The 21,980-nt window shown below is 40.9% G+C and overlaps 2 protein-coding genes across 5 annotated transcripts in view; one reads left to right on the top strand and one right to left on the bottom strand.

The window, feature by feature from the left end:
• Positions 1-970: 970 nt before the first annotated feature.
• Positions 971-21,582, bottom strand: gabra5 (gamma-aminobutyric acid type A receptor subunit alpha5). 3 transcript variants are annotated; one of them, XM_005919704.3, is made up of 11 exons: positions 21,411-21,582; positions 21,165-21,280; positions 20,194-20,278; positions 19,883-20,001; positions 19,084-19,151; positions 18,155-18,375; positions 14,795-14,877; positions 7,662-7,805; positions 5,085-5,237; positions 4,617-4,828; positions 971-3,095 (listed from the first exon to the last, which is right to left on the bottom strand). In XM_005919704.3, exons 3-11 carry the CDS (start codon positions 20,274-20,276, stop codon positions 2,793-2,795), a joined length of 1,386 nt encoding a protein of 461 aa, XP_005919766.1. In that variant the 5' UTR covers positions 20,277-20,278; positions 21,165-21,280; positions 21,411-21,582; the 3' UTR covers positions 971-2,792. The 3 variants fall into 3 exon arrangements, with proteins under 3 accessions (XP_005919766.1, XP_005919765.1, XP_014188313.1); XM_005919703.3 differs by having other exon boundaries at positions 21,165-21,582; XM_014332827.2 differs by lacking the exons at positions 21,165-21,280; positions 21,411-21,582 and adding an exon at positions 20,760-21,143.
• The window catches only part of gabrb3 (gamma-aminobutyric acid type A receptor subunit beta3), a 47,411-nt gene continuing 31,537 nt past the window's right edge, over positions 6,107-21,980 (top strand). The window contains exon 1 of one of the 2 annotated variants that reach the window (XM_005919699.3): positions 6,107-6,567. In XM_005919699.3, the coding sequence (XP_005919761.1) occupies positions 6,473-6,567 (95 nt within the window). In that variant the 5' untranslated portion in view covers positions 6,107-6,472. The remainder of the gene's footprint in view (positions 6,568-21,980) is intronic. The other variant, XM_005919701.3, reaches the window with a different exon arrangement.

Here is a 21,980-nt window from a genome sequence, read left to right as displayed (position 1 = left end):
TGTGCATAAAGGGACAGAAGGAATAACACATTCTTTAAGCATGGAGTGTGGTTTGATGCTGTGGACATGTGATGTTGGTGACAGCTTATTGTGACTTAGAGTATGGCCTTGCTGAACGGGAAAAGCAACTTAAACAGAGCTAAATCCTTGTTGAACAGATGTGAGCCAGATGTTACTGCCACAGAGACCCCCACGATAGATTTAACAAACAAGTGGACTGCTACACGAGCCAGATATAGATGTATGTAATCAAAGGAGGAGCAGAGGAACATGCAGTTGTTGTTCCATCAAGCCAGATTAAGCCATCGTCTCTTTCACCACGTCGATGTAGCAAAAAATTTATTCACTCAATGTGCGTATTTATATGAACGGATGAAACTGATTAAGCATCTTGCACTCATCAGATTACATTCCATACATGCAATGCTACAGCCGAGATGATGAAGGTTTTTCATGCTTTATCATCGCTGAGATTTTGGAACTAAAAGCAGTCGGATAGAGTCTGGGAAACTTTAGCAGAGACAGGTGTGTACCCATGGAAAAAGGTGTTCGTAACAAACAAATAAATAAAAACATTAACCAGATGAAGAAAATCTGAATGAAACGAGAATCAAATGGTAATAAGAACAGCGTGGTGGTACGGTGGTTAGCAAGAAGGTCCTGAGTTTAATTCCACCATCAGGTTGAGTCTGATGGTGGGGTCTTTCTGTGTGGAGTTTGCATGGGTTCTCTCTGGGTACTCTGGCTTCCTCCCACAGTCCAAAGACATGCAGTTAGTGGGGATAGGTTAATTAGAAACTCAAAATTGCCCATATGTGTGAGTGCGACTGGTTGTCTGTGTCTATGTGTTACCTGTCCAGGGTATACCCTGCCTCTAGCCCTAAGATAGCTGGGATAGGCTCCAGACCCCCTGGGACCCTGAAAAGGATAAGTGGAAGAGAATGGATGGATGGTAACACACTACAATAAGTAGAGGTCATTATTCATGAGCATTATTTATTGCTTCAGATCATTGCATTTAAACAACAGTACAGTATGTATCTAAAATCTCAAATGAATCCAACAAATGAAGTAGTGGCAGGCCACGCAGGCATAAAGTCACATGATTCTGTTCAGTCTGCAGAACTAACTCTGCTGAAGTGAGTGTAGAGCATGCAGCTGCTGTGGAGGGCATCACATTATATTCTATTTAAACAATAGTACCTTTTAAAAACGGGAAATGGCTTTCTTGCAAAGGGTTGATGAGAAATGTGAAATGTATTTCATATGAAACAAATATAAAGAAAGGGGTCGGTCATCTTAGCTTAGCATAAAGACTTAAAGTAGAAGGAAACAGCCAGATTGGCTCGGCTTGTTTGTTTCATTTTCTTGGAAAACTTAAAGTTTCCTCAAAGTTCGTTTTCCTGCCCATGAAACATAGACTGTATAGAAAACACAAACCACTATGATGAAACTCCAAAAGCCGACATCAGCTCATCACACATTTCTTTACATGGTAATCTACTGCGGGCACAGACCAAGCACAGCTTACAAGCTCCAGGTGCTGCCCTTCAGCAGGCTTCCCCAAGGTAGCCAATCAGAATGAAATAAACATCATTCCCAGCTCTAGTCTTTATGCTAAGATAAGGTCTGAACACTGGAGAGCGTCACTACTTACTGCACAGAGAGAGCAGCGTTAATCTTCTCATTACACTCTCAACAAGAAAGCAAATAAAATATTGCCAGAATATAAAATTATTCATTTAGCTCATCGGAATTTTATTTAATGTAATGTGATGAGACCCTTGTCACTGAGACCCTCGTCTCTCATGATAACCTGATTAGTTCAAATCAGTCTTTTAATTACATGACAAAGAGTGACTCTGCTCAAAGCAACCAGATATTGGTTAATAATATTTGCAAGTTATTATCAAAGCTTAGAAACAACAAAGTAACCTAAAAAAATGTCAACATCTCTAAAGCTTAAGCTACTTGGATCATTTCCTAATCCAGTCAATAAAGCGCTAGACTAGAGTAATACTGGTGCTGTATATGCTTTACATAGATGAACCTTACTGGCTTAGTGGTGCCTTTCTAAAAGCTGAGCGTATATACATTTTTCCCAAACTACTACCACACTTGCATACATACAGGATTCTCTACACGAGGACTTGGAAACAGAAGCTGCCACTATCACGTTAGCTTTAAATCGTCCCCCGTTTATAGGACCAACGGAAACAGGAACAAAACAGTAAATGAGAACTCGCCGTACGAAATGGAGAAAGTCAGCGAAAGCAAACAAGAAGCAGAAACGTTCAAGTAAAAGCTGAAAAACTGGCTTTTGATAAATGTAATAGCAGAGGATTTCAGTGCATTCATAATGAGTTATCACACTCTGAAGGCAACATATTAAGCATGGCTATTCATCTGCTTTTAACAAGGAAGCAAATTTCCATGTGCCCGGGCCCAGCTTCGCAATCCCGGACCTCCGGCCCATTTGTACAAAGTTCGAGTTACAAAGGAGAAAAAAGCCGAGTTCGAGTAATAACACAGGTGCATCTTTTGCATAGCATTTGGCTTTTGCTGAGCCATCATCGAATGTAGACTCAAGGAGAAAATATAAATGCCAAATGCCAAAAAATTTAAAAGATCACAATGTGGCAGAAACGAATCAATAACTGAGTGGTAAAGTGTGACAAATTAAGCTTTTTTTAATCATGTACAAACTCTAAGCAAACATGGCAAAATGTTCTTGAAGCAACGCACATGCAATGTTATCGAACTAGCTAAAAAACATGTCAATGACTCAAGGACTAAGGACTTCTCTGCTGATCTCTGCTGATCACTGGCTCCCTATTGAGATACGTAGCCCAGTACACCAGGTTGAAGGTCCCAAACAGCACGGGGAACACTATCCTGGCCATCTTATCAATCTTGCTGACACTGTTGTAAGTCTTTTTGGGGTCTGGCGCCTTGGTTTCAGGCAGTTTGAGCTGGACAGCCGTGCTGTTTGAAATAGTTGAGATGGACGCGTCCTTCGTTAGGTTGGTTGTGTAATTCACACCAGCTGAACAATTGTTGTTTGGCTTCTTAGACAGAGTTAAAGGGTCTTTCTTCTGTAGAGAAGCAAAATAAAACATTGATTCAATATGCATAAGAAAAAGTGGCACATTCATCATTGAACATAATAAAACAGGTGGATAATATCACAGGCACTCACACACATACACAAGAGCTGAAGGTGAACAATAAAAGATGGCTGGTGAGATCTGAAGGCAGGGATCAACGTCCTTGGGCAGTAATGAACTGGCACTGTGCCACAGCACCGGCACACTGAGCAGAGGAGATATTGATCCGGCTTTTTCAACTTCTACGCATCGCCCAATTCATCTCTTACTTTATTATTATTTGGGAAATAAAATTTTTCACTGCGCCCCCTTTTCCTTCTCTCTCCCCACAGCAGATGAAAGCACGGTTTGGCATACCGTGAACAAACTTCAGCGTTTCTCCAATTTTATTCCACTGAGGCAGCACTGATCATAACTTATTTAAACATAATTGACTAAAGAAGAAATCTGTGTAATTGCTCCTCCTAATCGAGCCAAATGTACTGCCTGAACCATTATCTGTATATAAAAGATGGACAAGCTGAAGCTGAAATTCTTCTAATGATCAGCAGGGGGCGATAATTTTCTTTGGGAAAATGACAGAACATTTTACTTGACATATGACCTCAGTAAATGTTTTCTGATGCGTTTATGGTGTCAGGCGCTAGTTTCACGTCAAATCTAACACAGCATAAGTGGATAATGTAAATCATGGTCTTTATTAGAGTCAATATGTACAACAAATCAGTGTCTTCAGTTTCTCTGTCACATCAGCCCCTACCAACCTGTCACTAATGCGGAAAACCAAGATGATGGTCAAAATCAAGTTAAGGCTTCACGCCAGGACCTCATAGACCAACCCAAACCATCACAGTCTTTTATATACAGTTTATGGGCTACACACAAACATGCAGTAAATTTACACACAACGCATTATGTCTTAACTAGTTAGTTTTTCATTCAAACATATCAAGGGATCCCCTAACAGAGGCATGTTGTACAGCAGCGGTCCCCAACCTTTTTTGCGCCACAGACCGGTTTAATGTAAGACAATATTTTCAAGAACCAGCCTTTAAGATGTCGCAGATAAATACAACAAATGAAAATGATACGACTAAGACAAAAACAATTCATAACACAAAGGAAAAGACCCAGAGAAACCGAGTTAATGATAAAAACCTTGAAAACCATAAATTTCACACCCGAGCCTCAACTCTCGCGGCCCGGTACCAAACGATTCACAGACCCGTACCGGTCCATGACCTGGGGGTTGGGGGCCGCTGTTTTACAGGACCTTTATTTTTAAATAAAGTGAGCTGGGCTCTATCAAATATATTGAGCTGTAACAACCAGCTGTAACACTGAGAATACAGGCCAACTTTATGTGAGGGGGAAAAAATCAATTTTCCAGCCTTCAATATTGACTTTAAAAGATCTGAAAATGTATTTTCAGTTTTCCTGTTCCAAGAATTCCACTGTAGTTAATCAACAAGAATGTGAGTCGAGGGCAGGTTGGAGCACAGCACGTACCTTTGGCATCTGGGCCTCCATTGCTTTTTTCCCATCCCACGCCCAGCTCCTTTTGGTGAAATAATTAACTGTGGCAAATTCAATGAGGGCAGAGAAGACAAAGGCATAGCACACCGCGATGAACCAGTCCATGGCAGTCGCGTAAGCCACTTTAGGCAGCGAGTTTCGAGCGCTGATGCTGAGAGTGGTCATGGTGAGCACTGTGGTCACACCTGGTGGTGCAGAAAACTGGGTCAGTTTTACTCACCACACTTGCTCTTCAGTTTCTATTCCAGCAGATTAAGTCATAAAAACAGGGCACGAATCAAAGTATTAAAGGCAGATTGTGAAGCAGAGTCACAGAAAAAGACATTTAGGAATATTCACTGCACTCATTTCCCAGCTTTATATTCCCACAGCACATGAAATTTGCTAACATTATGTAAAATATCTGAATTCATTTGATTTCTCTCCTTTTTTCAAACGTACCAAACACGGTCCGTGCTGGCACCGATTCGCGGTTTAGCCAAAAGGAAACCTGTGATAGGATTACAGTCATGAAGCAAGGCATGTAGGTCTGAATGACAAAGTAGCCGATCTTCCTCTTTAGGTAAAAGTGAGCCATCATCACGGTGTATTGACCTGTGGAAAACAGCAGAAATTAGCAATTAGTTATTTTTGTTACTCAATTCCGTATTTTAAAGAAAATAACATGGAGTAAAACTGAGCAAAAACTTCTAAACAACACAAAGAAAAGTGGCATTTATATTTAAAATGCTCTTTTATTTGGAAACACAAAACAAAAAAACGAATTAACCAAAAAAAAAACTTTTGGCCACTTGGGGGCACTGTAACCTGTCAGTGCAACACTTTTAGGATAAACAGTTGCATTAACCTTCTATTTGAAGTCATGTTATTAGCCACCTGAGAATGCGGGTCCAACCTCCCGTCTTCTTTTAGCTTTTGTTCTGGTCTCCACTAACTTTGGTTCTGCCTACCACAGCTGAACCACTGCAGGCCAGAGGTTCCTAACACATAGTTTATAAATACATTTTTCTCACATGTATGTTAGGAGTTACTTGCGTCGGGTATCACGTCTGACCCCTTAATCTCTGAGACCTTTTACCTTTCCTGAAACATGTGGCCTGTGAGCAGTTGCTACATCGTCACTCTGCACTCTGTGCTCTACATCAAACCACCCGACAATGCCCTGGCCATCATCCAAATGTGTGAATTCGATTATTTAAAGAAAAAAGGTTTGTGGGGAACTCATCATATCTCGTTAACCAACTGAAGATTGCATTTGAAGGATTTTTTTTTTCCAAAAATCCTGTTGAGCCATGGAGTCTGATAAACTATAGAAAATCCACAGATGACTGCTGCTTTCTCCTGGCAAAATCCGATTTTTCTGTCTCACTAATCCCTTGTCACAATCTGCATCCTGTATATCTCTCTCTCGCTTCCTCCCCCTCTCTCTCTCTCTTTCTATGTGCATGCATGCGTGTGTGTGTGTGTGTGTGTGTGTCTCTGTGTGTGAAAGACAGTCCATCCCATTCTGTCAGGCCAGGCCTTTGATTGGGGACGTACATCCTTGCCTTTGCTGAGCGAGAACACTAAAACAGACCTGGATCAGCGGTGATTACAAGCAGGTGCACAGATGACTGAAGCAGAGGGGGGCTGAGAGGGACCGCAGGAAAGTTTTGTGAGATGCAACAACGAGCATCATGTTCTTAATGAAAAGGGCACCTGTGCTGCCTTCGCTCCGAGGACTAGCAGTGAGCAGCCCTGCTCCGTGGTGGCACGGCCGGGCGAACCCCGCTCTGATCTGACCGCCTGCTGGGATTGGAAGTGGATGGAAATCTCCGAGGCGTGAAAAAATGCAGTTGTGGTGGATTTTACTGTTTGGTTTTTGGAGTGTCTGTGGAGAACTGCCATTCATAGCAGAGAACAACGCAGCTATGTTGGTCAACTGGTGAGTACATTTCGAAACCATCTGTTGAGCTTTGCCGCTTTTAATTGTAACCCGGTGTCTTTAACCAAGTGAAATCACAAGTATTCTCAGCTCAGCTCCTGCTTCTCTTCTCACATCATCCTCAGCTTAGCTTGTGAGGTCAAAGGTCATTTCACTGTGAGCACCTTGCTGAGCTATTCTCGGCTTGTTAAAGAGGGCTTGCACCCCAGATTAGTGATACTAATTAAGGACACGATGGCTTTGTGTGTCTGCCCTCTTTAACCAGTCTGAGCTGCAGGGGTGTATAAAGACAGAATTGCTGTCTATGGCAGAATCTCATCGGTTACTGAGTCTCGGTCTTCCTCCTGTGTAAGCATAGCTGGCTTATTCTTTTTACCATGTAAGAAGCATGTGACGTGTCTCTCGACAAGTGTTCACTTTTCATACACCAGCCAGTGTAAACACCGGCTTGCACCGGCAGATACTGGATTAAGATAGCTATTTCTGTATACATCACACTATAGGAACTCCTCCTCTGTGACAGACTCTCCACCAACAAGCAGCAAAATTGTATTATTGTACTTCTTTACATAACAGAATTAAGCAGATGCCATTTGCCCCCCACCCCACATGCCTCCACTCCAGCAGCCAATCCCTGCGCTGTGACGTCACTTAGTAAAAGCACAACTGATGGGCCTGCAAACGGATTAACCCTACAGACCCAATGGCTCAGACCACGGATAAGTGATTTTTTTTTCACACCCCCCCCCCCCCCCCCCCCCCCCCCCCCCCCCCCTCCCCTTCCCAGCACCATCCTATCTCTTCTCTTTGCAGAGACAGCTGGCTATGTGTGGGAGGCATCCTCAAATCCTTGTGATTCATTCATTGTCTCTATCCTGCTTGATTTGAAAACAGTTTCTTCACACAATATCTTTGGAACACTATAATAACACGGATAATAGGGTGGAAGTGAGGGCTTAACACAGCCTGAAGCTGGGGTATGACCGCTGCAGTAAGAAGGGAAATAACGGCGAGAGCTAAGACGTAAGAGGTCGTGTGTGTGATGCTGTGGGATGGTTCATCTGTAATCTGAGTCCATTTACTCTTCGCTTTACCTCGGCTGGTGTAGATGTCCTCTGTGCCCGCATCCTGACCAATCAGGTGATACTGGTTGAGCCGGGACCCTTCCTCCGCAACCACCACCGAGTCAGCCGCTTTCTCAGTCCACCTGTAAACCACCTCCGAGACCGGATAAGCATCTAAGAAAACAAAACACAAAGATGTGCAGTCTTTTAAGACTTTGTTTCAATTTTATTTGGATTTATATCAGGAAGTAAATTTATCCAGTTTCATTAACCGCCATGTTCACAGTTGGTTTCAGGGCAAACAAAAAAGGACAGAAAAAAAACACTACAAACTTTTAAAACACCATTTAAAGGACTTTTCAACACCTACGCATTTCAGATTAGGCGTTGAACGCAATACTTACTGTTCATCAGAGAAAAAAGAACTTATCTGATATTCGCCTGGACTCAGTTTTAATTACATCGCAAAAATATTCTTGAATCTCCCATTTATGAGAAACAGTCCAATAACTAATATCACTCTTTGCTTCAGGAACAATTCTTTAAAATAACATAAACATCGATAATGTCTATGTCCAGATTTGACCTTTAACCTTCTACATAAACTCCCCGAGTCTTCCAGTTTTATAATAACTGCTGAATGAATTCTTGAGTTGTGATCAAAAACACGATTTGTTTAAAATGTGGACACATGGCTGAACTCATTAACTGCAGGTGAAGAGTGTGTTCATTCTCTGCAGCTTTGTGGAGACTCGATAAAAGACATCGTGATGTTGCTCACTAGTTTTGGAGCGCTACATTCTGAAGCCAAGGCCAAAGTGGCCAAGGTTAGGTACAGAGTGTATAGGAGCGCCACACAGACACGAATGCCTGCTAATTAATGCTCAGTAGTAAGTAAATAATTAAGTAAAATCCTAGAATTCAGTCACCAAAACTGGAGACTTTTTGGACGTGCATTAAACACTACAACAGCGATGCATGTCTTTGTAGCAGCCTGTAATAACGCTTACTCGTGTCGACTATTTTAGCTGGCTTTGCTATTTAGCTTGTTTTAAACACGGCACTCTGAATATCTGTAATAAACAATAAAACTACCATCAGTGATATCGCTGAGGTGAGACATCTGCACAGAGTCCATCAAAGACTCAAAGAGGTTTGAGATGACTAAACTCCAAACCTCATTACAGAAACTACCTTTATGTCGCCAACATCATTTATATTTCTTTAATTTCATGAATAAAAGGAACTCTGAAGCATGCAAGCGTGAGAGTAGCACAGCTGTTTCAGTGGGTCTGTCATTAACTTTAGTTTGCTTCGTCCTTCCTGTCCGTCAAAGTGGAAAACGCTGAAGTGACTGACTGCTTCTGACGCTTTCAGAAAGGATTCGAATATATTATTAGAACAGAAATAAACGGTCTGCTGAATGAATGTCATGTCATGGATTAAACAACACACTCGCACACATAAGCCCCCCAAAAAAGCCAACAACAAACAAAAAAACAAAAGAATAAAAGTCCTAATGCCACACGAGCCGTCCACCCACGGTGCATGTTCACAATATTATTTTGTGTCCCCTGTGAGCTTTTACTTCCTGTCAAGCGAAGATGAGTTTGATAAATGACATGTTACGTGAATGAAATTATGTAAGAGCTGCATTTTTAGTCACGTCAATGTTCAGATACAGGTGCTGTTTAACAGGAAAAGCAAAAAAAAGTTCCAAATGACTGACAAATGCTAACTTACTGAGTATGATCCAGAAATCCAAAATGTGCCGCAAATATCCAGCAGTGTTCATGCAGATGCACTAAAAGGGCCCCAGTCCCTGGATTTTGAGTTCATAGTTTCTTTCTTCTCGAGAATGACTTATGTGATTTATGGACTCTTTGTGAATTCTTCATTCTTCTTTGCTTTAAGTTGATCTCTTTGTGTTTTTATATGTTTACTTTACTCCTTGTCAGGTTTATCTACCGATGATTTTGTGGAGTTTGTTTTTAGTTAGCTTCCTCTCTCTTTCTCCTCGCTCTTTTGTATCTTATGTCCAAATTTGCTTCGTTTTTATTTTCTTAACTAGTTTCAGCTGCGTCTTTTTTTTTTTTTACCTCTTTTGTATGTACAGCTTCAGTCTGAGTCAGAGTGTCTGTTTGTCTTCCTTATAGTTGCACCTCCATTTGTTTAGCTTCTGTCTGAAAATCCTTCATTTTTGTTTTCTATTCATTGTGTCAAAAGCTACACTTGCAAAACATTTTTCTTAATTTATCACGAAAGTGTCCTCATGATGAAAGTCAGTTACTTAGCTAAAATAGTGATAATACCAGAGCTCTTTGAAAGAAAAGTCACCAGTGTGACTTCATTACACAGAGATTAAGTTGAAGTCGCTGTCAAGAGCTCGTGTGTGGCTCTAACATAATCGCCCTGATGTTATATGTGGCACAGTGAGGGGGATTGCTGTGACACGTCAGACTCTTCCTTTTGCTGCCACTACCTCTTCATCCTCGTGCATTTCAAGCTCAATCTTTCATTCATAGCTTCGTTTTAGAAACAAGTGAACTCTGCAAACTTGTGCTGAAGTACAAACTCCACACGTACTGTACAGTAGATGCATCTGTGTGTCTTTCTCTCTCAGTTGTACTGCAGTGCAGAATCCAATCTAACAGTGTTGCACTAATCCAGCAACTGTGGTGTTAGAAGACTTCACTGCAATTTAGATTGACCCCAGTCAACCAGGCTGTGGATTATCGTCTTAAAGAGGCTCCGCGTTGCCTCGAACGAATCTTTGTACATCCGAGTCACAGAATACATTACGCGCTGCACCTACTGTAACACTTCACCCACACTTAAACAGTTCAGAGAGCTTTGTCTGTAGATCGAGGCTTATACACTTGTTGGGAGACAAAAGACCTTTATATAATGACTAAGCCATTCATTGCTCTAAAATAGAAAAAATGAACTTTAAGCCAGTGTCATCACAGACTGAGGGTTATATATGGCACTTTGCTCAAAACCGCTTTCTGCACAGGCTGAAAAGGAGTCTGTGCTTTTTTAGAGAGTTTCTTAAAATATAAAAACGATTTGGAAACAACAGCCACAACGTCGCTGTTTTCCATCCTGCAGGTTGGAGGACTGTCACCTCGTTCTAAAGACTGACCTCAGAGTTATCGTGAAACTGGAGAGAAAGCCCAAGATACCGTAGATCACACTGGTTATGAGTCTGAAAGAGGTCGCTGCTTTAGACTAAAAGTATTCTTGAAAATAAAGTTAAGCCACAAACTGTCATCTTTTACACTCTTTCCAGTCTTCAGGCTAATGGTAATTCCCCAAATCAAACTACACTGCAGTCTGGAAACTCTAAGTAGCACTTTTTGCATATTGGCTTTCTTAATTAAAACTCACCCTTTTCTTTTTCCATAAATCTTTATGATTGAGTACCAGTTTCTTTGTTTGTATCTGCTATTTACTAGAACTTACTCACTGTCGGAGCCTCAAGTGGGCGTTCAAGGAACTGCAGATTTTAGCTTTCTTTTTTTTTTTAAGCCCCAGAGGGTGTTGGTTGTTTACAACAGCGTACCTTAAAGGTCAGTGTGAACAAACCTAAAAACAGGTGAAACACTTCCGTTGTGTCAACCCTGATACACTACAGTTCTTAATGACAATGTATTCACAGTGAATACACTTTATTCTCTGTAGCCACTTCTACATAACACAACAAACACACAAGACAGCAAATAGTACTTTAAAAAGGTTAAATATGAAAATTTTCTTGGCCACTCATTTCTCTTAAAATAATGCAAAAAATATATATTGTTTTTATGTTATTGATTTACAGATATGTAGGAAGATTTGGACCTGATTTGGTTCACCAGCTCGTTCCACATAGTAAAAAACATTTTTATTTTATGGTAACTATGAGAGAAATTCAAACATTTATTACAAATATCAGCTATAAAGTTTAAAAAAATGTTATTGCATTACAGCTGTTGCAACAAAACCACAAACCTTACTGCTCATCACAGTCGGCGAACAAGCTCAAACACTCAGAAACTTCATCTGTAAAACATCTTTACATACAGGAAGTCACTGTACATGTGGCCCATAAAGCAGCCAGTGTACTTCAGACATGCCTGAGAAAATCAGAGAGACCCAAAGGGTTGAAAACACTCATTACCACTCAGACGGGTGGTGGCGAGGCCACTAGTCTCGTGTGAGGCTGAACCGGATGTCTTAAGTATATTTTAAGCATAGGAGATTTCTTTATTAAAAGACCCAAACATTGAGACGCTTCTGCATAAACTGCAGTGTTAAGCTGTATATCAGAGTAATAGAATCAGGCCTGTCTAAAACCTATACAGAAACACGTGGACATATAAATACATTTATTAGTAACCAAATTAAAAACATCCTTTTCAAAGGTTTTTGTCATATTTTCAGTTTAACTGTGACTCTGTTCCCTGTTTCGGTCCTGATAGTGTTTTCTGCCCATCATTAAGTGCAAAAAAGAGACAAATGAAAGTAAGAAATCATCCTGATAAATGTGGTTTGTGTGCGTATATCTGAACATGGAGCACTTCTATTTATCACCCAGAGTGTAATCTAAAATTAGAAAAAACAGCCTTTCAGACTGAGTAAGAACGTTCACCTTACTTTGTTTTGTATTTGCATTTCCGTTCATTTACAGGTGCATGAATGATCTGAGCAATTACTTCAGCTGTGAAAAATTGAGACGCCGGCAAGAACACGACTCCAGATTAGCATTTTCCCATGCTAACACTCAAACATGAGGACAGAATAGTGTCGCAAGAGTCCAGCACGCTAGCGTGCCATGTTAGACTTTTTCTTGTATTATGATGTTTTTTAACGGCGTTTTTACTGAGGTACAAATAAATCTTTGTAAATTCAGGCAAAAAGAAACCATCTGTTATGGCGAGTGAATTGTAATTAAGGCTGTACGACAGTTGGCACACACACTGAGATTGTGAATCGACTGCTGTAGACAAAAACTTCACCAGAATTGTCGGCTCTTTTTCAAAAGTTGGTTTGGAATTTTGGAAGTCGGATGTAAGGAGGTACACTAAGAGAATCAAAGAGACTACAGGTGTAATGTGACTAAAACAAATTAAGATATATACGCATGGTCACGTGGCCACCAGTGTGACCACAAAACAAGACCTGCATGTTGCTCTGGTGTATTTACATCAGGTAAAGGCTTTCTGTGCATCACACACTTCCTTTAAATTGTGTCACAGCGATGAGCGACAGCAGGCACACAGACACTGGTGGTTGTACAGTTCAGTCCATGAAAGGTGATTAACACAACAGCAAAGGAAAGGTCTACTGTAGCTTTGAAAGCCTTGAGCTCACGGGTGAGTGCTGTCCATTAGGTCAGAGGATTAGCTTGGGTTAATGGAGTTGGAGAAAACAGGATGTATCGCACGGTAACTTTTACAGCTCACAGCCTCACGTAGATTTTTTTCTCTCCAGTTACGGTTTAAAAAGTTAGTTTTAGGATGGCAACCTCTGTGTTTTTTCACCTTCATCACGATAGATCACAACTTAGCAAAGCTACAATAATACATACTGCAGCCACACTTCCATCACTGCTTTTGTTGAGCTTAATTATTTGTGTTATTTGGACAGTTTGGAACGATTTCCACTTATTTTATTTTTGTAGTTAATACTGATGGTTAACATAGCTTTCAGCCTTTGATGGGTTTTCACATTTTTCCATTCAAGGATATCAAATTTTAAAAGAATCTTCACAAAATTAAAGAGATTCTGTTGCTTTTTTGTTGCAACTTTTATTGTCAGTGTTTTTTCTTTGTGTATTTGCAATGAGCTGCTGTATGCAATAGACTTTGTCTGTTACACTAAATCTGCAAGAAACCAAGCAACTAGTGCTGTATTTAAACTTACATAATTAATTTAAAATGGCGCTTTTATGCATTTCCTTATTTCCTGTCATAAATCTTCTGTTCCAGTGGACACTGGCATTATAAAAAGGCTCAGTATATACACACAAACCCCCTGTGAGCCCAAAGCTCCGCCTGCCGACTGATCTCAGTTCACTCATTTCATCACGGGTGTTATACTGTTGGATCTGTGTGATGTCAGTGAGAGTAGATACATGGCCATTCCCCTTACTTTCTGTTTTAACCATCTGTTTATGACTGACAGCCAATCAGAGCAAAGCTCGCTTGCCTTAGAATGGAGAGGAGGGGTAGCACTAAGGTCCACCTTGATATGAGGAAGAAAACCTTGATCTGTGAATCATACAATATTAAAAATATGGAGCTAAAAATGAGAAGAACAGCTCCTCTGTGAGGAGGTTTCGATTGTCAGGGATCCCTGATGGACTTCAAGTAGAGTTCATCAGCATCACAGCAGTTGTTCTCTTAATTAGCTGCTGCGATTATCCCTGCACTTGGTTTCACTTGCCGGTAAGGTGACCAAAGTAGCTGTGGGAGCAGCTAAGTGTCAGCATGCGGCAAGCGCACTCATGAGGACTGCGATCACTACGTCATGTCAGTGGCAGGGAAAGCCTCAAATGCTAATCTGAAGCTTACAGAACAGGAGCTCCCCAGATATTTTTGGACCGTGTGAGACAAGCTGACTAACATAGAAGTCACATGGAAGGTGGCGGTTTGGCGGTTCATGTGCAAAAGTACGTCCAGATTTCTAAGGTTACCTTGGTGGTAAATTTAGATTTGGTGTGTGTGTTTATGTCTCTAGATGCTTCCAGTGTGTGTGCATGTAGGGTAGCTGTTTCAGAAATTTCCCATTAAATGTAGCCGAGCCAGTGAAGGGTGCAGAGGAGCAGCCCTGACATGTTGATTAATGGCTTCATCAGGAGGAGTGTGTCAGTGTCTACATGGCTCTCCTGCACCGCCGCAACAATAGCTTTACACCTGAGGGACACGGCCTGTCAAACGCACTAACGTTCATCCGTCCCTATGCCCTCTGCATGGAGAAAGACACTGAAACCGATGCCATGTCAAAACTACATGCTGCTTTTCTTTCTGGTGTACCCCCTTTTTCGAAAAGTTTGCTAACTATTTTAACATCACTCTAGTTCCGGATGCTGACATAAAACATTTACATCACACCTTTTCCTGTATTATTAAAGACTCATTATGTGCAGTGGGCATTTGCTTGAAGGTGCATTTACTTACAGCTTCCAAATTTAAGGGGACAAGCATGAGCATCCATTGGAAAGTCCTCCAGCTGCATGGGACATTCAGCAGAGATGGTAAGCCTGAAAGAAAAAGGCAGAAAATGAACTGACTACATCATTATGATGATCACCTCGTTCAAAGTTAAACACAACCCCTTATTATAAATTGTGTTTAATGTTGTAAACAGCCATTTATAAACAGAAATCTCCCTTTGTCTTCATTAGTGTCTCAAATAATTAACGGTAGAGCGAAAAGCAATTTTCCCAGTGTAGGGCAAAAAGCATCTGAACCAGCAGAGGGACCCGTGATGAGCTTTGGTCTGTGGAGAAAGGATGCCACCTGTCTGTGGGAATACAACAATGCACAAATGAAGCTTCAGTGGAAATAAAAACGGGGAAACAAATGAGCTCATGTTGGATCTAAAGTGTGAACACAGCTCAGCCACACAGGCAGCCAATGGACCACCAGGTCTTATATAACACTGCCATCTGCTGGTCACATGGAGAACAATGAGAGCTGCTACTATTCAAATGAATGCACCATGGTAACAGGACGTGCTATATTTCACTGGGATGACATATTTTCTATTGCAGTATACAAATCCTGTGATCACTTGATTAACTTGATTTCTTGTGTACATTCACCTTGTTTCTACTTTTGTATTTGGGGGCGTTGTTTGACGTTTCTTGGTTGTAGTCTAGTTGTGACCATTTAGGAAAGTTTACTAAACTTTGCCCCACCGCTGCTCCTGATCTGCTTGCCTTCATCTGTATGACCCAAACGTTGGATTTGCTCTCTCTGGTGTATTTTTGTCTTACTTGGTGATCATTACAATTCCAGGTGTGGTTGTGACTCTCACATTGATTTAAATAATGGATCATAGTATGTTTTCCACCAAGAATACCTCACAAACAGGGCCGTCAACCTCCATTAAGCTTATGTATCACATTCAGTCCAGTTGATCTGTGCAACCATTTCAAATATCTAATTTTCCCTTTCTTGAGTAAAAATGTGTGAGTTCACTCGCATTTAATGAACCCCTCTTTTATGAAACAGATGATCAGTCTGCTGCGAGTACATGTGCAATTTATCGCTCATAGTTGATCTTGTGAGGTGTCAAACCTCCACAAATCTAAGGAATTATATATCTAAAAAAACACAAGACTCAAGACTCCAACAACACACTGAAATCTACAGATGTGGACGTCCATATATTTTTATAACAGTGCTGATATTATTTAAAACATGTGCTTATTAATCACATTAAAATAACATATTCTTATATTGTTATATAATATTACTTTTATTTCACTTTTAATACTTTGACACTTGCGCATTAAACATTGTAACGCAATGCAAAGTCTCGATTCAAATGTGCAACACCTGCTCGGTCTTGTTGTGCTGAGCAAACTGACGGCAGACAAAACTAAAGGAGATATTTCTGCAATATTTTGAAGTTACTGCAGTTACTTTATATGCAGTACAATATCAAATTAAAGTTCATTTTATTTTTTCCTCAAAGTTTTTAGTTTTGCCACCAATTTTTTTGCAGCAAACGTTAGTTTTGAGTTTTAGTTGACTGTCATAATCCTGCACAGCAGAAGGATTTCTTCATTTTGAACCACATCTGCTGTCTCGGCTGTTTCGTGTGAATAAAATCCACACGGCACAGAGCACGAGCCTCGATGTGAGAGAGAGAGTCAAAGATGAATACAGATAAGCTTGGGATTCACTGAATACATCACAGAGCAAAATATACTTTCTAAAAAATTGTCACTGCTCGCTGTGTCTGAATAGGACCCCCTAGTGGTGATTGTGTTATATTGTTACAGCCAATTATCTGACTGGAGGAGTTGAATTTAGGTTTTGTTGTTATTGAAACATGCGACATATGCTGGAAAATATAGTTGTCCTTCTTTTCAAAAGTAAAAACATGCATTAACTATCACTTTTCATGGCATTAAATAGACAGAAAATTTGAGAAGGATTATTGATAAAACAGTTTAAATAAAGGTAAAAGCATCACTAATATTATCCTGGTATTGTTTCTGCTGATTGCCATGTCAGCACTTACAGTATCGGTACAACAGCAGGTGTCTAATCCTGTCCTGTTTTAGATTAATTACTCCTAAGTGAATCATGTTTGACACACAGCATTTTGTTTTGAGACTTCTACATCATCAGATCATTTAGTTAGTCAAACACATACAGATGTTAATAAATCATACTGACCAATAAAAAGAGTGCAGGTAAATTACCAGATGATTAAAAGGATGACTGATGCTTTCACTATGCTATTTCACCGAGGTCCATGTTATTGGATTATTAGGAAGTTATTGCGTGTTTTGGGCCATATTGTGCATAATGTGGCATTGCACTGTCTGGAAGGAACCTTCATGTTTCTCTAAGGGATCTTTTCATCCTACAGCAGCTGGGGCACTGCACACTGCAGAACGACGAACGCAGGAGAGGAGAGTAAGACATGGCTAAAATGTTCCGCTAATAACCTCGTTCCCAGAACACAAATGCATTAATGGGCCGCCTTGAACTCGTTTCTAATGGCTCGTAGCGTTGGAAAATGTGCTGTAGATTTGTAGCAATTTCAAAGTAAGAGGATCGATAATGATTTTTGACACGCAGCCATGTCCATTTCCTCAAACTTCCTTTGTTAATATTTGATTTGCAGGATTTATTGACCTGATAAGATGATGACGCAGCACTGAAATGAAAGTGGATGTAAATGAGATGGTTCTATCTAGAATACATTTCTTTCCACAGCACAGAGTCTAATGTATTATGCATCCACAAGCCATTCTCTGAACTAATAATGAGTGGATTAGTATGCTTTATGCAAGGAAAAAATCTCTTTCCAGTTGTTAAGGCGGCACAAACTGAGAACAAGACGCATTCTTGAACTGTATGCATCCTTTGAAAGAGCCAGAGCATGTGAAATCTGGGCTGCGAACAGCTTGTGCTGTTTTCAAAGTAAAGCTTTCTGTGACGTGGTGACAGAGTTAGTTAATAGTAGAGGAGAGAACAGAGCGCTGGGTCAAAGCAAACATTTCCAGTTCCCCTGACCTCCAGTTTACAGTGTGAGGACAACATGATGACGCATCAATGCACCACTGAGACACAGAGTATAAATGTGTGGGCCGTATTAGTGCAGCGGGGGTCTTAAAAACCATTACCAAAGGAATATCGCAGACTGATAGAGGTTTCAGTCATCGCTCCAGGTTTAATTGGATTATACAATATCTTTAAACATGGCTAGCCAGCTCTTATGAGTCAAGGTTTGTAATGTAAGACTGGCTGGAAAAGAAATGCTTTCAGTTCAAGCTGGATAAAACGTTTGCTTACCTCATGGTGTAGAGAAGAGTCCCATCATCCTTCAGCCGCAGCAGCTTGTTAGGTGTAGTCATATTATGTGCAATGGACTTTTTCCCGTTGAGGAAGAAGGTGTCAGGGGTCCAGATGTTGCTGGCTAGAAGATTATTCAGGGCAAGCATTTCCATCGGGCCTTTGAAGCAAAGTCGCTCATCCTTCCAGCTTTGGCGGAAGAATACGTCGATGGTGTATTCCTGCAGGAAAACAGCTCAGACCCATGAATATGAGAGAAGTCACGTATGCATCTAAACAAATTGATGGAATAAAGAAAGTTTATGATGATTAACTAGTGCTCAGTCATGAAATTGTCTGTTTCTCCTACAATAGTTCACAGTTCTTACAGGAATTGGTACATTTTGTTCATATATTTTGTGAGGTTTTTTTTCCACTCCTTTTTGCATAAAAATGACTAAAAACTGTGATTAGAAGATTATGGAATATTTGCTTCAGATAAAGGAAACAGTATTTGGCATGAGAAACACAAACAAAGCCAATAAAAAGTCATCCTTTGTAAAATATAACAGAGTTACGTGTGATCGCACTCGGGCTCATTTGAGGGTTAAGAAGGAGCAGCAGTGTGATTAGCGAAATCTAACATCATGCAGCTTAGGTTCAGGTGTGATCCCTTCACCAAGCTGAATGTGTGATCGTTGCCTTTTATTGGTGTGTTCAACAACATTATGCAAAAATCAAGCCATATTTCCTGAATCGTGGTTAAGAGGTGAAAAATGGAAACATTTAAATCTGTTCAATTCTGGCACAATTTGGATCACTTTCTTCAAACCAGTGGAACAGGGCGGTAAAAAAGTAGACTTGTAATTTCTGTAATTAAAGTTCTGATAAGGCCAGGTTTTTAACTTAAAATATGTATGCATTTAGTATATTTGCAGTGTGATTATTACCATTTCGGTGTCAGAGACCGGACCAAAGCTGGTGACAAAGATGTTGGTTTTGATCTCCGTCACCTTCTCTGTAAGAAAACACAGAACACAGTGAGCCTCCAGAGCAGACATCAGCATCCACAACATCACCTGGTCTAAATATGAGGGACTAGGTTCTTGCTTCTTTGGGCAGAGATTAAAGTTTAACAGGCCAAATCTCTAATTTCATTTTATCTGAAAAACTAATCCAGTGTGACATTTGGGTTTGTAAAATTTAGGTTCTTCCACAAAAAATAAATAAATAAAAATAAAATTAAAAATGGCATATCGTGGATTATTTGATGGGGTGACTGCAGTCCATCTTTTGAAAAGTCACTTCATCTCTGCTATATTTAATACTGTTTAAGCCACGGTAAGATTTTTATGCCTGCATATTGTTCAGTAATTAATGCATGACACCTTTGAAGCAGGGCCAGTGGGCATTCTCCATATTTTAATGTTTATGTGTTTACACATCATACCAGATTTTTTTTCAGTTTGATAAATATAATTTATGGGAACTTAACTTTACAGTCGCTGCAGAACAAAGGACCCACCGTCCAACCAGAGATGAAGTGGTTCTCTCAAGGTCACAGTAGCACGCTGCATACTTCACAGTGCCATTAAATCATACTTAGCTGAGGTCATAACAGCTCGTCATGTGTCTCGTGAATACAGACTAATTTTCTGGGCCGAGCAGAAGGCAGATGTTGCTGTGCGGAGCATTTTTTCTCTGAGCGGAGAAAATTTGTGTCGAGGTTTAAACATTCGCTGGGCTTACCTCCCAATCCGGGCCGGAGTCTGTTGTCGTAACCATCCAGAAGTCCGTCCAGGATGCGCGTGAAGATGGTAATATTGTCATTTAATTCTGCCTCTTTTGGAGTTATCTCCTGGGAGAAGCTGGAGGAAACACAGAAACAGAAAGCTGATCCTGGACACGGGTGGATTAGAAAAAAAAGGATGTCATATAAACACCTTTAACTTTCTGTAAAATTATTTAAAAATATTGAACAATCAATTCCTATTTATTAAGCAATGAGCTGTGAAAAATGTGCCATTACAGTGTGCTAACATTAAGAGTCAGTTCCTTACCTCAGACGGCAGGTGATGCTCGCAAGCAAGACACAGAACCACAGACGCCTCATTGCAAAGCTGCAGCACATTCCATCGCCCATTCCTGAAAAAACACACACGCAGTAGTTTAAAACTTGAATACCTTTTTTATTATTACTGCCAGGGCTAACTCTTAGTTCAAAATAATCAGAACTTAGTTCCGTTTGAGAGCTTTTGAGATGTGACCTTGTTGGCACATCATCTTGCCTTTTTTGGCAGAGGAAACTAAGTCAAATATTAGATGATCTGCACACTGTCCCCCAGAAACTCTGCACTCACTCCAAGCCTATGGGTTCAATAAATCTTTAACAGCTCCACTACAGGAAATGTGTGACAGAATCAATTCAGCATCTCGCAGCGCAGTGGCCATCAGCCTTCCTAAACACTAGGCAACATCTGTAAGACATGCAGATGTTCAGACCTTCAGCGGAGGTGTGACAAGAAAAAAATGAAAAGCTGATAAAAATCCAAGATACAGTGCAGCTTTCACGGCTCAGACATGCAAACGGTGAGTTCCTTCTTTGTTGGAGCCCCTCTATACCCACCCATCTCACTGCAAAAGCCTCTGTTCAAAGGACTGGCGCTGTGTGAGCTCTGCTGCGTGTATATCCAGGTGAAATGCCTCCACCTGTGCTGCATCTACAAGATTCCTTTCTGCACCACAGCTGGACTCTTTTAACCCGCGTCTGTGTTGCTGTGACTGAAGGTACTCTTCACTGAATCATCTAAAGTCCGACACAGATCTCTACAAGCTGATTAAACTCCCGTGAGGAGGACGGTGTCTGCGGGTCCTTCGTAATCAGCAGCAGCAGCATCAGCAGCAGCAGACCTCGGGGATACTCTTTTCTTTTCTAGCCTGTTCACTAATCCGTGCTACTACATCTCATACTGTAGTGGCCTAAAATAACGCGGTGCTGCACAGGAGCCGAGACGCAGTTACCAAAGCTTACCACACAAGACGATGCGCAGTCAAACTTCTCCGCAGGTCTCTCACACACACGCAGACTGCACTGTTCACAATTTGGCATCAATTCCTAAGGCCGACACCTCCATCCGCGCACAATAACTGTATGTTGGAAAGAGAGAGGAAGAAGATGTGGACTGACTTCACTGTCAGCGAGCTTTATTTCTCCCCAGAGCGATTAAAAGGTTGGCAGCGAAAAAATAAAGGCTTCCCAACACTTGTGCTGACTGACCATCCTTTAGTTTGGTCTCCGAGGAGCCGCGAGCACAAAGCCAGCTTAGCAAAAAATCCAATAGTGTATCCAAAGGAAAAGCTGAGTGCAAATGTAGAGTTTGGTGCGAAATGAGCAGGCGAGCGTGCAGAGAAGCGGGAGGATGTGTGGCCAGTGAGCGGAGGAGAGATGCTGTAGAGGGATGAGAGACGGAGAGGGGAGGGAGGGGGAGGTGGCAGAGGGAGGCAAAAAAAAGAGGCAAAAATCAAAGTGTCCGTAGTAATAATCCACAGCATGAGAGCCATCAGCAATATTAGCCGTAAAAGCTTTACTTATTTAATGTGAGGTTAAAGCTACACAAACAGAAGTGGCTTATTTTCATTTCAACGCTGTTCTATTGTTTTAACAGGCAGCTGTACTCATGGTATACTGCACTGATCTACTGCTCCCCTCCAGTGCTCTAGTGTATTTGCAAACTACAAATTATTTGTATTTTATCAACATCCAGTGACATCCACCGTACCCACTGTATCTAGACTGTAGTAAAAAGAAGGATGCGTCTATTTCCAATTTATTTATTTAAAAGGGACA

This window comes from Haplochromis burtoni, unplaced genomic scaffold (genome assembly GCF_018398535.1).
Source record: "Haplochromis burtoni strain Fernald_Lab_line unplaced genomic scaffold, NCSU_Asbu1 Contig_13, whole genome shotgun sequence".
Taxonomy (NCBI): Eukaryota; Metazoa; Chordata; class Actinopteri; order Cichliformes; family Cichlidae; genus Haplochromis; species Haplochromis burtoni.
The sequence above is the reverse complement of the archived record's forward strand: the minus strand, read 5'-3'. Positions and strand labels throughout refer to the sequence as shown.

Excerpts from the sequence above, each read along its gene's own strand:
- gabra5 (XM_014332827.2), bottom strand. The coding sequence starts at position 20,853 with ATGCAGCACAGGTGGAGGCATTTCACCTGGATATACACGCAGCAGAGC. Across the intron at positions 5,238-7,661 it reads GGACATCTACACCAGCCGAG|GTCAATACACCGTGATGATG; the intron begins GTAAAGCGAAGA and ends TGTTTTCCACAG. Across the intron at positions 3,096-4,616 it reads TGGAGGCCCAGATGCCAAAG|AAGAAAGACCCTTTAACTCT; the intron begins GTACGTGCTGTG and ends GCTTCTCTACAG.